General features: G+C 28.7%; 2 protein-coding genes across 2 annotated transcripts in view; both read left to right on the forward strand.

Annotated features, from left to right (window-relative positions):
* The window catches only part of LOC145242028 (protocadherin-19-like), a 158,618-nt gene extending 148,519 nt beyond the window's left edge, over positions 1-10,099 (forward strand). Inside the window, exons 3-4 of the mRNA XM_080104921.1 lie at positions 8,829-8,979; positions 9,517-10,099. Coding sequence (XP_079961047.1) covers positions 8,829-8,979; positions 9,517-9,800 — 435 coding nt within the window. The 3' untranslated portion in view covers positions 9,801-10,099. The remainder of the gene's footprint in view (positions 1-8,828; positions 8,980-9,516) is intronic.
* A 7,037-nt stretch (positions 10,100-17,136) lies between these two features.
* Positions 17,137-18,137, forward strand: part of LOC145243058 (protocadherin Fat 4-like) — a 186,939-nt gene continuing 185,938 nt past the window's right edge. Inside the window, exon 1 of the mRNA XM_080106163.1 lies at positions 17,137-17,273. The gene's annotated coding sequence lies outside the window, so the exon portion shown is untranslated. The remainder of the gene's footprint in view (positions 17,274-18,137) is intronic.

Below are 18,137 nucleotides of genomic sequence, written 5' to 3' on the forward strand. Positions count from 1 at the left end.
AATTAATGTAACAGGTACGCTTGTCTGGTCCTTAATAATTGTCTGATTTCTTAATAAATGGCTCTCCCAAAGAATCTTCCTTATAGACAAAATCAGTCAAGAAATATGAATATTATGCTATAAAAATAATTCATAGACGAATTCGTTGATGTTTGCAGATAAACTACCTGCAAAAACATTAGTTATTTCAGTGTGAATTCTTTGTATTTTCAGTTGTTGTGTAAGTTGTTGGCTCAAAGGTTAAAATTCTGAGTGGTGATTCCTCAAACAACTTTTGTTTGTTAAATTTTTTCTAAGTCTTGAGAAATCGCTGCTTTTTCTTTTGTTTTGTTTTTCATAACAAAATGTTTTTCTTTCTAATATTCGTCCAATGAAAAAGTGTTTTGTTTGGCGTATCTAAATCTTTCCATTGCAAGCTGAAGTGAAGCAGTGGTTATTGTTTAGATATAAGAGGAATATAAATAAAAATAAATTGAATAAAACTCTTCTATATAGATTAACAATAAACATTTATTCTGTATTTACAACTGAAGTAGAATCAGTTATTAGTTTAAATGCATTATTTGAAGAGAACTGCACAGCATACATAACCCAAAATGTCATTCAAAGTAGCTAACTCACATCCACAATGAAAGTAAGGGCAGTTACTTTCAATTTAAATATATTTCCTAAATTAAAATCTGTTTCATCTAACGATTAATGCAAAATATCTCTAGTAAATTTTTACGTATAAAGAGAAGTCAATTATATTAACAAATATTTTGGGGCAGTATAAGTATTTTGTAAATAAACTGAAATGAAGTACGCTTATTTTATTTTTAAAAAAAAACATGGTACAACAACAGATAAATTACCTTATTAAAATAAAAATTTTATTTGTACCTTTAAATGCTATTCAGGTCAAATTTCTTAAATATGACTGATTTATATCTATATATCAAACGGATATTATCTTGTGGAAGTCTCACAAACAAATCTAAATAGCACTGTATTTGCCAAATCGATATTTGAATCTTCTTGGCAAATGAAATATATGATTTTTCAATCCTTGTCATTCACACAATGAGAAATTAACTCACCTCTATTTCATCGATTACATTTTACATCCGGTCATATTTATCTTCTATTAAGTGTATCTTCAGAATAAACACAACTAACTTCCAAAGATAAAGAAGATAAATATTTGTAAAAATATTAGAGTTAGACTTCCCTATATTTGAAAGATGTCTGATTTATTTCTAGACAGATGTTTAGTTCATAAACTTGTCCTTGTTTGTATTAAAAAAGAAAATTTTACAGTAATTAGGCCATTTTTATTGTGTCTATGTTTATTTTATAACAATTTTCCTGCAATATAAGGGCTAATCATCAACAAAAACAAGTCAGCACTACATGTTGTCATCATACAATAATAAAATGATTAAAGATTATTTTTTTTAAAACAAATTTGCAAAGTTGGCTATGTTTTCTTATCATGTGCATGTATAAGTTTTTAGTTATTTAAGAACTTCTTTCTCGCTTCCTATTTTAATCAATTTAATTATTTAGAAAACAGAATTATATGATTTAATTAAAAAATAACAGAGTTTTCATAATATTTTGTAAAAAAAAAAGCATAGCATAATATTTACTATACCATTTCAGATTTCTTTTCCATTACAGTAAATAATAAGAACGTAAGTCAGACATGAGACTGCATACATTCGGTTGGGCATGTAAGGATAAGACAAAGTTTCATCTATTCTCAAAGTTATGCCATGGAAACGTTGTTAACTCAAAACTCATTCAACTGATCATGCTTTAATTTCACATGGTGGTTACTTTGATCAAAAAGCAGATCATTCATATATCAAATTTTGAAAAATAGGAAGTTGAAATTGTGTCAAAATTTCGACTGAACTGTTCAAGGTTATATTAGATGCAAACTTCTTTTGGATATTCAAGGTTATATTAGATGCAAACTTCTTTTGGATACACTATGGGTAAGTTTGCTTTCTATGTTGAACAGAATTCATGTTATCTCAAAAAGTGTTGCTTTCACTTTTTCTGTGACCTTTAACTTGATCTAGATTCCTCAGAATAAAATTATGTTAGATCATAACTGATATTTTCGCTATGCTGTATATAAACATAGTAACAAACAAACTCGACCGAAAACATAGCATACATAATAAGGTAATAGCAATATCAATGTTTGAACTGTGAAAATTACTATATGACATCAAATACTGCTGTGACTAATTTAAATATTGTGCAATTAAACATTGATATAAATTTAGGCAAGCATCTTTTACTGCAGATATCCTAATGATAATCTCTGAGTGCATATACCATACACTGGACACGGCAGATGAAGTTAATGTGGATACGTTTGATATATCCAGAGCCAAGGTTTTCTCAGGAAAATTAACTTGTATCCTATTACTGGACGAATATAATCAAAACCTTGACCAAAAGAAAGATTAAAGTTGTAACAAATGGCTGTACATTCAAAAGATATGGCATTAATGCACATGTACTCCAAAGATCGATTATTGGATCTTTATTGTTCCTGATTTTCAGAAACGACCTCTCTAAAGAAATTGTATCTGAGTATATTTGTTCATGAAGTTACACTCTATTCGACATACGGGTAAAACGAACATGCACATATCCAAAGCAATGGTTGAATTCTTAGAATGACCTTCAGTCTGTAGTTAATTCATGATTTAAATAGATGGTAACATTTAATGTTACTAAGAAAGAAACCTTTTCAACGACTGCCATGAATGATAGCGCTCTGCCTAAGAATTTTACATTCACAGGTAATATGAATTTGAACAAATACACAGAACAATGTCCCTACAAAGCTACCATTCACTCATGCATAGACTATTGTTTTCACATCTGGACTGATGCACCAACCAATAGTTTCTCCCTATTAGTCCCCCGCCCTCCAAAAAAAAAAAGAAAACTCTCTAATCTAATAGGTCATACACTATCCAATAAACTTGTCTCATTGTTGCATCTCTATGCTTGTTTTACAAGTACTTCAATTGAATACGCTTAAATGAATTTAATGGTCTAGTGTTTCCATGATGTAAATACACAACCAACCCAGCAGTCAGGTAAATCCTACCTATTCGCTGAGGAGGTTTTCAGATATTGGAGGACTTTATATTCTAATAGTTTCTATCCTTGATTAGCTAACCTTTGGAATCCAGTCCCTATTTCTCTGATTTTTATCAATATGCAGAAATTTAGATGTAATATGAACAAACATCTCGCTTCACAACCTTTCACTTATGATTCCCATATAAATCTGTCTCCTAATTCACACCTCGAGGGCAATGTGCCTTGTTTTAGGTAAGTAAAAGAATTATTTAGGGCAGTAAAGTTTTCAGTTAATTTAGTGAAATACAAGAAAAACATCTTTCTTTTGCTTAACTTCGTCAAAAATAGATCGGTAACATATTTAGCATTCTGCTTTTACAACTACTTAGCATTTCTTTTTAAAATATCCATTTGTCAAGTGTAAACACAGACCCAATTATAATGAAATATACTTATCCAAGTACCTAGGTTAATGTAATTTTCAAAATGTATTGCACTTGCAAGGAGACCTGATGTTGTCTGGGATTGCATTAGGATCAACAAATATTCCATGCTACCATGCATTTATTATCATTGAAATCGGCGAAATCGGCCATTGTTCAATTAAATCTATTGGTTGGCTGTTCTTGTTGAGGAATCCACCTTGGTGTCATGGCAGGAAACTTTCCATGCTTCCCTGCAGTGACTTAGCCACGGTACATTGTAGTCTATATTGCACTGCAGAGAACATACTGTGCATATTATAAAATTATTTTTATATAAATGCTTGAATTAAAGTTCAAAATATAAAATTCAAGTATCATGGTTCAATCGTACTTAAAACAGAAACATTCTTTTCAGACGCTCCCCTATTTTATCAAAGTACTAGTTGTTGATTTTATAAAATTATTTTTACATAATGGTTTCAATTAAAGTTTAAAATATAAAGGTCAAGTATCATGGTTTAATTATAGTCTAAACAGAAACATTTATTTCGAATGTGGCCTTGTCTCATCAAAGAACCTCCCCTTGATTTTATTGACTGGGCCTTTCTCCTTGTGCGGTGATAAAACTTCTCAAATGCACTTGTGATGTTAAGGCTGTATAAAAATGCTTATTTTGGCGAAAATCGGACTTCATTCTTTAATCAGATTTTTTCGATTATCGATTTTCAATACTTATCAGAGGCATTCTGACACAAAACCTATGTAAGATCACTCCTAGACACGTAAAGTACATTTGCATGAAATTTTTAAAAAGTCGGCTCAGCCGTTTCTGAGTCCATAGGAAACAAATTCACACGCGCACACGCACACACACGCACGCACGCGCGCGCGCGCACACACACACACACACACACACACACACACACACATAAAGTGGCTTTTATATAATAGTAGAAATAGAGATTAATAGGAAGAATCTATTAAGCAAGTGAATGTAGTGTGATGATATATGGACGTGGAATTTGGTCAGCTGAAGTTGAGGACATGCGTTCCATGAAGATAAATAATAAGAGAATTATACAACGTGTGTGTAATGTGTGGCTGCTTTTAAAAAGCAGGCTTTTTCCTGATGACATCAAAGAAAGATTCAATCTGGACAGTATGGAGAGATATGTGTAAAATAGGGGGCTTGATGATATGGCCACGTTAAAAGAATGGATGAGAGTTCTTCCATTAATAGATGTAGAATAGTTAAGATGACAGGTTCAGTTACAGAAGAAGGTCAAAGAAAACAGGGGAAGGAATGATGACAAAACTCGTGAGAAAGAGGGATAAATAAAGATCAGAGAAAACTTCCAATGCCTACCAATGCTAGCATGTAAAATGGATGCTAAACCTAATATGATAAAGATCATTATCATAAAAATCTATCTAAAAAAACAATGGAAGAGCTTTGGACAAACAAACAGAATTATAACTCTATATAAAGATGATAAGATATACATTTTCAAAAATATTTGCAATTTGCAGAAAAAATTCTGGAAAATTAGTTGATACTTATTGTGTTGACTTTTGTGGTTATTATCATTTATAATTTATTAAGTCTGTTAAAAAATTATTAAATTATCATTTTTATATACTTTTTAAGATCTGACAATACATCGAATATTTTTTTAAAACAATTTCCTGAAATCTATGTAATTTATTTGATTAAGAGCAAGGAAGAATGTAGAGTAACTCCAAAGACCAAAACAAAAAAGTATTACTGAACGCACAAAAAATTGAAGGTAAACAAGATTTATGATTTGTATCATGAAACTAATATAATTCAGAGAAATATTTAAGTTCACACATTTTTTATGCAAAACCAAATAACAAAATATATGAAAATAGATGTATTTTACAATTTCAATTGTTGATTATCAATTTATGTGTAGACAAACGTATCTGTTATTGGTTTATTTTCCTTCTATGTCCAAGCATTTCATCTATTCTGCACCAGCCACAAGTTGTCAGACACTTTTTTCCCCCATTGCTTGCCTTGAATAATGAACTACTCTCTGTGATACTCAGCTTGCAGTAGATTTATTGATCATATGATTGACTAAATGTTAGTTTGGCTTCCAAATGGATGTATGGCTGTCTGCTATTTTTTTCAATGTCCACGACTGGTATTTTTCTCATTTTAAAATAGTTAATAGTAATGTAGAGTTTGAAAGGTAGAATTTTGTTGGAAGCCAAAGAAAATCTTATTATGAACTTGAAATCTTCAACATAAAATCTGCAGTTATATTGGGGGAAAACATTCTATTTAAACAAGAATAGTACTCATATTCTTAAGAATATTATATGGTGAGACAAATCGAATTTAAAATTTCTAGTTCAGAGATGTTATAAATGACTAGCAGGGAGACCCGACGTTGTCAGAATTGAATGATGATCAATGAATGTTTCACACTCCCATATTTTTTATTGTGGTGCACCAGGAGGAAACTTCACATGCCTCCCCATGGTGACTTAGTCCACAATACATTGCAGTTTACATTGTACTGTAAAGAACCTACTGTTAATTTTATAAAATTATTTTTGTATATAATGGCATGAATTAAAGTTTAAAATTCAAAAGTGAAGTATCATGGTTTAATTATGCTCTAAACGGAAAACACTGTTCCAACGCGCCCCTGTCATAGCAAAGAACCTACTGTCGATTTTATGCGCTGGTTTTACTGCTTGTGTGATGATAATGGTTTAAATTTAAGTTTAAAATGAAAAAGTTAAGTATTATGGTGCAATTGTGCTTTAAACAGAAACATTCATTTTGAACATGCTCCTGTCATATCAAAGAACCTGTTGTTGATTTTTATGTCGTGCCTTTCGGTTTGTGCGATAATAAAACTTCTCAAATGCACTTGTGATGTTAGGCTGTGTAAGATGTTAACTTTGGTAAAAATCGCTTGTTCCTTTTCTATTGGAATATTTCAATTATCGATACGTATCAGGGACATTCTGATACAAAACTTATCTTAGAACATTGCCATGCACATAAAGTACTTTTGTAATAAAGTAATTTCATAAAAATCGGCCTAGCCGTTTTCGAGTCCATAAGGAACGAACTCACATACACACACACACACATAAATACAGACACAAAATTCCTTTTATATAATAGTAGAGATTAGTAAATATGTACAATGATATGAATAAGTCAGTATCCATTGAGCTAAAATTAAGCTAAAAAATAAAAGAGAATGTCTTTCTATAAAGTTGATAGTGTCATATATATATATATATATATATATATATATATATATATATATATATATATATATATAATCAGTAAGTTCAGAAATCTACAAATCATTTTTTCACCTGGCGCTCTCCACTAAGTCTACAAATCTCCTAAATAAAAGCTGAGTGCTTTTAGAAATTGTTATTTCACTTCCTTCGTGCGTGCAATCAAGGAAACAATCAGTTGGTGTTTGCTTCCATCTTGAGCTTATAAATCTAATAAGGAAATAAATAAATAAAAAGAAATAAGATGTCACATATCTGAGAATAGTGGAAATTGCAAATAAATAATGAAGAGAGCATTTTTCATATTGTTAGTTTTTATACTATTTATATAATGACAATACACGACATTCAAAACTTAATGTCAATACTTAGCAGCTTGAAATATTTATTTCTTAAATATTTATGAAATTAAGAAGTATTTTCTTTTGAACAATAATTATTTTATTGACTTGGGTTTTCTCTTGTTTATTTGACTTTCCTATCTTTTTTTTCCTTGCAGCACATTTTTTTCAATAATTACTGAGTATTTATTTCCCACATAACAAATCTTGTTATGTGGATATTTATAGCTAATCAATAACCATTCCTCTAGACAACTGACATGAAGATACTTATGCTTAGGTAACACTACAGACGATATGTTTTGCAGCTATTTACTTGATCCATACTTATTAATGCAGTACAGATATAACTTTTTAATAAAAAAAATTGTCTGAGTGTCTATATATACATATCTTAGGAAATCTATAACAAATGTATGATTCATCACCAGTTTATACGGCATTTTAATGCGTAAAATATTCATAACAGTTGCTTCATTTCCCAATAAAAAATATACACATACAAAATCTTTGAAAATATCTTCTCGTGTCTAATAAACTTTATCAAATCTGAAACTTAAATCGGGATGTATTGCAGAAAACAAATCATGTAAATAAGGCAGAATATATATTATATGTTGATAAGTTATTGTAAAAAAGACTATGGATAGATAAACATAATGCTTTCATTAAATTTAATGGTTATTATTACTAATGCTGGCATTTATCAAAATATGTATTTCTATATATTGGATAAAATATTATTTTATAGTAAATGAAAATGGGATTTTCTTTTGAAGGTAAAAATATGGTTTGTAATATTTATTCAAATTATTTCAGTAATATAATGCTGTCTACTTAGGAAATACTAATATGATTGAGAATATTTTCTAAACATGCAACACTGAAATAATATCAAATATTCATATTATGAAACAAGGAACACTAATTTTTTTTTAATCAAAAGGTAGATAATATATTTTGAGCAAACAATGTATATATTATTAGACAAATTCATACAGACAAATTCAAGGTTATAATTTTTAAAAATACTAGACCGTGTGTGTGTGTGTGTGTGTGTGTGTGTGTGTGTGTGTGTGTGTGTGTGTGTGTGTGTGTGTGTGTGTGTGTGTGTGTGTATGTGTGTGTGTGTGCGCGTGTGTGTGTGTGTGCGTGTGTGTGTGTGTGTGTGACGCGTGATCATTTGGACCACGTGTCATCTATGTTCTCTGTTTTAATGGGTGATGTAATCCTTATCATTTCTAATGCCATAAAGCATATTTTCTTGGTATTTTCTAACCCTCTTTAATAAATGACCTCACAAATTGATGACATCATCCACTTATATGAAAAAGGATTTTCCCTGTGTCTCCCATCTCTTTTAAGGAGTGAAGTCATCCCTTTGTGATGTCATCCACTGTTTACGGGTATAAACAACTACACAAGATAACAAAGAAACAAGATCCACACAGTTTTAATAGTTCATAGACGAAAAAGAAGCTTATATTTTGCAATAATGAATATAACAATATGTATTCATTCCAACAAAAGCAAATGCGAATATTATTGCATGAGACAAGAACATGCCTAAACATGAATTTGCTTAAAAACTATGCTCTCTAGAATGCATGATTAATGTTATCCTCTGCTATAAACTATTTCTATAATTAAAGAAAATGTTATGTTGTGTATTCAGGAAAGAGAAATGCTGGCCGCTGGTGAAAAACATGAAAACAGCCCATTAATGGCACTTGGTTATAACACTTGGAGATCCACAAAATCCTCTCACATTGACAGCAGACGTGGCTGGAGTGAAGTAGAAACAGGACAAGGTGAAAAGGTGCCAGGTATGTAGAATGGGACAAGAGATAAAAAACAAGTTAATGTAAATGTTCAAGAATGATCATGCAACTCAAAATTGCTTGTGAACAGCAGAATGAAATATATCAATGTTCACATTTCTTTCACCTATCCTGCCAATACTCCAGAACAAAAATGAATTACACTTTTCAACAAATATGCACAACAGACAGTAAATTCAGGTTGTATTTTATCCTGCAATATGCAATAATTATATAAAAAGAACAACATATGTTAACTTTAACTCCTATAGAAAATAATTCTGATTTTGTTGATATAAGCTATATTTCTAAAATATTTCTATTTAATATAAATATCTCAACATTTGTTGAATCAGTAAATAAGAAATCAGTTTCAACTAGTCAGATAATATATTTACTTAGTGGTTTGACATGCATATATATAATATTTGAAACATGGCACAAATCTCAACACAGAACATCTCTATAGTGCTTTTCAAGTTTTCATGGCCTGAATGAAAGGAGAACACTTAAGGACTACTTCCATCCATTTATCTTCTTCAGATCTGTTCCTTCCACAGTACTGTGTCCTGCCTCCATCACAAACAGATCAACTCCACATAACAGACTTGAAGTTTTTACAAGAGACATTCAACTTTCCCAGTGAAGCAACTGCTGGTGCCAGAATATTATACAAGCCATCCACTGGATCACAAACACAATGGACAACTCCAAAATCTGCCACACTAAGCTGTGGTAATACAGATTTTCAACCTCAATTAAAGACATTATCAACAAACAGTTGTCGTATTTCACATCCAAGACCTCTTCCTCCAGTACCCAAATAACATGGTTTCAGTCAATGGACAGAAACAAAAGAAACACACATATCGATAAATGAATATCTCCATTAATAAATAATTTATAAATAACAAGAATACAACACATGTCTTACAAGAACATGAAAAAATTCTCCAACAAAAGATGTAACGTAAAATAATTTTTCTAATTATTTTTATTTAGTTAACATTTTAGTAAGAGCAATAACAGAGGGGAAATGCAGAATATACCATCTATTTTTTTTAGAACACTTGCTATTTGAAAACATGCATCTTAATATGAGAATAAAACTTGAGCTGGTTTTAAATAATGAAATAGCAGCCACTTATTGCCTTCATTGCACAAAAGAGTGAACTAAAGCACTCAACATATTTTTGTAAAATTCATTTTGACCTGGGATAAAAATTGAATGAAATATTTAAAGAATTATGCATAATCTTGTGACTTTGCAGAAAGAACCGCATAAAAAATATTCATAACTTCTTAGATTTTTATAAATCATTATCTTAATAACGTAATGTTGCCATTCATGACAGCTTTAAATGAAACAGGATCTTGGCTACTTTGCCATCATCCAGTTTCACGGAATTAAAGAGTAATTTGATACCAGTAAAATGTTTCTCTTCTCCAGAATCAATCAATAGATTAAATATCATTATTGGTCATTCATTTCTTTTGTATATCATAGTTAAACAAGAGATAATTTTTAATTGTCAATAAATGTATGTTTTATTAACATTAGAAAGATGTCCAAAATATTTGTTTTTACAATTATTTTTCATGTGGAAACTTCAACTAATACAACCTGTTAACATATTTTAGATAATTTTGATCTGTACATTTTATGTTCATTTACTAAAATTCTATTAAAATAGATACATTTTTTTATCACTTCTACATTCAACAAGCTGTCAGATTAATATTCTTGTATCATAAATCATGTAAAAAAAACTACATATGTAAAGGTAATAATTGGAATTTTATAAAATATAGATACACATTTAAACAATTCAGAATATTTTGTAAGGTTTTCTTTTCTAATTGAGATGGATGTCATTACATCATTAAATGCAACATGTTTCATTTATAAATGCTGCAGCAAAGAAATGTTCGTAATTCTATAGCACCTATAGAAATATCATTTGTCAACACCTGACAATTAGATGGAATAAAATATACAAAACCTTTCTTTGCTTATAATATAAATATAGAAGTAATGATGCGGTCTATGAAAGGAACCTCTTGGCGGAAGAAAAAGTGACAAAAAAGAGAAGAAACCTGCAATGATTTCTATGCAATATATTGATTCCTGGAGAAGATATCCATTGACCTAGATTTTCCATGTTCCAGAAGTGGTACTCAGATTTTGTATTGACAAGAAAGCATAGAAGATATTGATTTCTAGAGAAGATTACCACTGACCAAGATTGTATGTATTCCAGAACTTGGTCACAAAATTGTGCATCCAGCAGTAAACAGATGGCTGGTAAGTGAAAAAATATTGGTTTAAAGAGATAAATCACTCACCTGAAAAGAAGTTTAATTACATTGAATTTTATTCCAAAAGCTTTATCTAAATTGATGTCAGCTTATAATTAGAAAATTAGTTAAATTTGCTTTGCAAAAGTGACACAAGCTTTATATGCCCAGCTCGAAAAAGCAAAGATGAAAAGTACTCTTGCTAACAAAACATATGCACTTCATCACATGCAGTCAAGCATTCAGAGAAGTGATATTTCAGAAATCATACAAGCATAATGGAAAATACATTCCACTTATATAAACATGCATTAACATGACACAAGTAAGCATGCATGTGTAGAACAATTTATTGTATGTTTGTATCGATGAAAGAGAGTATGAGACGGAAATGAGAAATGTACATAACAGATTGTGAAGTGTTAAGAGGTAATCTGGCAACATTTACTACTTTGTTGATTGGAAATATAACAAGAATAAAGCAGCTGTACAGAAAAGGTATTAGTAAAATAAAGAACTAAACGAAATACTGGAAAGTCAGAGTAATCTGGTTTAATTAATATATGTGAATACATTTTATCTATCTATCTATCTATCTATCTATATATATATATATATATATATATATATATATATATATATATATAATGTATGCTGGTATTATTAATAACATTTTAATGTAACATTAATAATTATATCTGCACATACTGATGAAAATTAATATTTGAATTAGCCTAGAGTGAAAACGAAATGTGTGTGAGCTCCACCACCCACCCATATATATATATATATATATATATATATATATATATATATATATATATTTATATATATATATATATATATATTTATATATATATATATATATATATTTATATATATATATATATATATATATATATTTATATATATATATATATATATATTTATATATATATATATATATTTATATATATATATATATATATATATATATATATATATATATATATATATATATATATATATATATATACGTTAGTTTGATCATTCAGTAATACCTACGGTTTCACAGAAATACTGGAAACTCATTCCTTAAAGCTATTCTTGTCGATACTATGGTGGACTCTTCATAGCATCGGCTGAAGCATTGTCATACTTGCTATCTATAACTCTGCATATTTTAGGATTTAACATGCTTTCGTGAAACTGCAGGTATCGGTGAATGATTAAACTTATGTATAGTGTTATTTGAAATAAAAAAAAGTCATATGCTCTTGCATATGTAATTAAGCACTCTGTTCATTTCATCTTTATTAAAAACTAAACATTATATATATATATATATATATATATATATATATATATATATATATATATATATATATATATATATATATATATATATTAGAAAAATCAATTCTATAAGCAGAATAGTTTTCTACCACTTTTACGTTCCTATACAAAGATAAAATCATGATATAATTATACTAAAACTCATTTCCAGAATCTTTATTTCAATTTTAATCAAAATCACTTATGTGATTTAGATTTTTAAAAAATGTCTAAAATAAGGAATTGAAAATTAGGGAACCTTGCTTCAGTAACTATGGATTAAATTCAACGCCAATTTGATATATTAGGTTCATGCAAAGATAATGTCGTTTTTTGACGTTCAATTACATGTCAAAAAACGACATTATTTTTGCACCACTCTAATAGTTAACTTCTCAAATAAAATGTTGTGCTCATATTATGCGTCCTAAAAAACACTTTAAAATGCCCTCTCATCACACACACACAAAATGGAAATTGGGAAATATTTATTAATTGATGTCTAACATCTATTGTTAAAATTGTACAAAAATTGGAGTTTCTGATTTTTCACGAACATTCTCTTTTTACTCCCTTTACATGACAGTAAATTAAACTAAGTATAGTATACATTACGGCACATTACATGTATCAGATGTGTTCAAAAATTCATAATGATGGGTTCATTATTTTAAGAGTGAATGCTGAGCATAGAGGTATATAAACATATGCACGTGAGTTATGTTCATAAGTGATCTTGAAGACTGTGTGGTAGCTTATTATATGTTTGCTTGCAAAAACATGAAGAGACTTAAATATTCGTCTTTCACACGGAGCTGGTAAGTTGCCGAATAGACAAAATGGTTCAGACTTAAGTTAAAGGGTGACTCGTGTCTAAGGTTGGACGAGCAGAAGAATTACCTGCACACCGACGAGTACTGAAAAGAATGAAATGCATACATGTGCATAATAATAAAAAATATTTATTATAATATTTTTTATTTAACATATATATATATATATATATATATATATATATATACAAACACAAATAAATAGATGTATATGTATATATATCTATACTCATATAAATTTTTTTTTTTTTTTTGTGTATTGATATTCATAATAAAACCCTTGTTTCTATTTATTTAAAAAGAAAATACAACTTTGTTATATATGGGTAGTGAAATTTCATTCATCTGCAAAAGATGTAGCTAATTTACATATTCTTTTAAACATTAATTTTAATTAATTTCATATTAGTTTTTTTCCGATTTTCTTATGGGATGATCATCTTTAGTTAACTATTACGTGTAATTATATTCATGCAGATATTCTACATGATTTATACTTTCGTAATAGTTGCATAAAAAGGTTATAGTAAAAACAAACCTCTTTCTATATATATTTACATATGCGTATATATATTTGTTTAAAGAATTTTGCCTACTAAACTCCTCAGTCAGATTTTATTCTACAGACATGAAACTTAATATATAAGGTATTCGAACCAATGTGAAACTTTATATTTGGGTTTTAGCTGGGGAAAATCAATGCAACAGTGTGAAAATTAAAGAAATGAAATTTACTAGGTGAAGGTTGAACGACAGTATTATGAATATGCATGCGTAACGTAATAGCTATTGGTTCATGTTTTAATTTTTAGCCTTGCAGCAAACATTTCTGCATAGCTCAGACATTAACATCAAAGGAAAAAATAAACCACAAGCTAAATGTTTTAGTTTTGTTGGTGATGCACAAGTCAATTTTTTTAAAACTTTTTATACCATTACCATATATTTGGACGAATATAATAATAAATACGAAATCTGCATTTATCAAAATATCATATTTAAGCGTATTTTACGATCGGGCAATGCCAGGCGGCCTGCTAGCAAACATACACACATGCATATATATACACACAAAAATACATGAAGGTATACATATACATACACACATGAACATATATATATATATATATATATATATATACTATATACATACTATATATATACTATATACATACTATATATATACTATATACATACTATATATATATACAAGGAAAAGTACCCGTTGTTGACTGGGTTCAAAAACAGCCTACAGAAAATGGACTCTGATTTATGAAAGTATGATAGGTTATGAAAAGGAAGGGTTGTAAAGAGATAGCTTCGAAGTTGGGGGTATCAAAACCAAAGCAAAATATGATGAAAGTAAAAATAAAATAGATAAACCCCATAATTTATTATACCATACCTGTTTACACTGAAACACTTATCACAATATTCTGTGGATCTATATTAAAAAACCTTGTTAAACTTTGTGGCGTATTTCCATTCTATGGAGGTCAGGCGCGAACGAACACCCCATAATTTTGTTATACCATATTTCTTCAAACTGAAACATAATTATCAAAGTATACTTACGCAGATAGATATGAAAAGCCTTTATTAAAGTTTGTGCCTATTTCCATTCTATGGACGCCAGGCGCGAATGCAGACCCCACAATTTTATTATACCATCTCTATTTAAGTTAAAACATACTTATCAAAGTATTCTTATGTACATCTATATCAAAAACACTTGTAAACGTTTTTTTTTTTTAATTTTTAAATTTTTTATTTCCATACTTTGTGGCCCAGACACGAACGCAGACTCCACAATTTTAATGAACCACCGTTCTGCCAGATCAAACATACCCATTCCTGTGTCTCGATACATCTTCTATCATTATATGTAATTAGTTTTTTAAAATAGTCAACCATATAGGAGCCTATTCGTGACCAAACACGCACACACACACACACAGACATTCAGCTTTATATATATATATATATATATATATATATATATATATATATATATATATATATATATATATATATATATATAATTTGCGGTTCTTGTTTTTCAGAGGTTAAGTAACCAATGAAGTGTGTGAAGTGTAACGAGGTTAATACAAGCGTGCTCAATACCGAAGAAGAGCAAAGTATACTCTTTATTTGGTTTTACATAAGCCGTAATATGTCACAAAAGCAAATCTCTGCTTTCATATAAGCTGTATCACCTGAAGAGATCTCTAGTTACTAGAAGCTATTTGACCTAAACATGCTCATGACTGTGTAGCAGCATATTACTGCTTATGTAAAAAAAATAAAGAGTATATGCATAAAGATAGATATATATATACACACATACATATACATGAATGTATATATAGATATACGGATACATGAATGTATGAAAGTCTATGTGCATGTACACATACATGAATGTATAGATACATATAGACATACATACGTGAAGGTGTATATATATATGCATACACATTCATGAAAGTAGATATATATACACACATATATGATGTATACATATATAAAATATACACAAATATATATATATATATATATATATACACAACATAAATATACACTACATGAATGCATATATATATAAATGTATATATATATATATAAATATATATATATATATACAAATATATATATATATACATGAATATATATATAGGCATATATAAGTACATGAATATATATATATATATATATATATATGTATATACATATATACATGCATGAATATATATATAGGCATATATAAGTACATGAATATATATATATATATATATATATATATATATATATATATATATATATATATATATACATATATAAACAATGTATATGTGTGCATGTAATTTGGTTTTCATAACTACAGCTTTTAATACAATTATAAATGATTTATGTTTTAACTATTATTGATACATACTATGCTTATAACTACCAAATTAGTAATTTTATCATATTTATGTATGTATAAAATATGCTAATTCAGGTTCAAGAAATATATATATGTATATATATATATATATATGTGTGTGTGTGTGTGTGTGTGTGTGTGTGTGTGTGTGTGTGTGTGTGTGTGTGTGTGTGTATATTTAAATGTACAGAAGGTCTATTTAATTTAAATAAATAAATATTAAGCTCTTATATCGACAAAAGGTTTTTTTTGTAATCGAGCACTTTGTTGGAATTCTTTCCCCCAAAACAGTAAACAAATATATATATATATATATATATATATATATATATATATATATATATATATATATATATATATATATATATATATATCCGTGTGTGATTAGTCGTATCGCATATCTCCAATGTGGCTAAATGCATAAACTGTATTTTATTCTAAGATTCGAAACTTGAATATCAGGTCATTTTCAACTCTCATTAACATTGTCGGGCATCTTATATGTGTCTGTGTGTGTACGTTTATATATAAGTCTATATTTATGAGATCTTAATATATTTCTTATGTATATATATATATATATATATATATATATATATATATATATATATATATATATGTGTGTGTGTGTGTGTGTGTGTGTGTGTGTAATGGAAACAAGGAATGAAAAGAGTATGTGTATATAAGTGTGAATGAACATGTGTGAGGCAGTCCAACACAGGCTAATGCAGCCATTCCATATACAAGACATTTGGTAGGACTACACACCGCTATCGCTTTCTCTTTTGCACACACATACACACACGGAGACATACATACACCTATTGCAGTTGTCACACAGCAGCAGCAGTGAACAGAACTCTATACAAGGACGCACATCACAGCTCACCACAGACCTACCACAGACTCCACTGGATTTAACATCACAGGTGAGTTGCTGTTGATGTTTTTATGCTTTCTCTATTTGTCTTAAAATACAAGTAGCCCGATAGAAACTCACGGCTATCAATATTACTCTATTTCAATGTTACCTACTCTTAAAGCTAACATTTCACAAGAAACTAACATAGCAATACACTTGTTGATTATTAGTTTTGTAGTTCATAGTCTCTGAGAAAAATGTAATCTACTTTATAAGTAAAGGCCCTGCCTACTAAAGAAGTTAACTCTTTTATGCTGGTACCTGATATTATTATATAAATTAAATATTTTTTATATTCTTATAGATAATTTATATATATGTGCATGTTCTTATTTATTTCTTTGCAGATATATTTTTATTTTATATTAACATGTCCTCATGTGTGTTTGTTTGTGTATGTATATATATATATATATATATATATATATATATATATATATATATATATGTATATATATATACTCAATGAACTCATGTACTCATATATTTTATTATTTATATAAATACTAATATTTATAAATATATATTTGTATGCATGTGTGTGTCTGTCTATGTGTACATTAAGAAAAATACGGACATTGATTTTCTTTTCAGGCTAGTCAGGCTCAAAATATGATTGTATATATGTTCTTAGATATATGTTTTCAGAAGATTTAAACATGTGTTTACCTTTCCATATTAATTTTTAATAGTATTTGAATAAAATATTTTAATATTAATTTATGATCACTGAACAGTATAAACTTAGTATAAACATTCTGATTTATTTTGTTGATCGGTTAGGAAAACTGGTGGAACTTGTGAATTCATAATATTTCTGTATGCTGTGAATTATGATAAGAATTAAAAGATGAAAAGAATATGAATTTAT

This window comes from Euprymna scolopes, chromosome 21, assembly GCF_053919585.1.
Source record: "Euprymna scolopes isolate OS-2025 chromosome 21, ASM5391958v1, whole genome shotgun sequence".
NCBI classification, from domain to species: Eukaryota; Metazoa; Mollusca; class Cephalopoda; order Sepiida; family Sepiolidae; genus Euprymna; species Euprymna scolopes.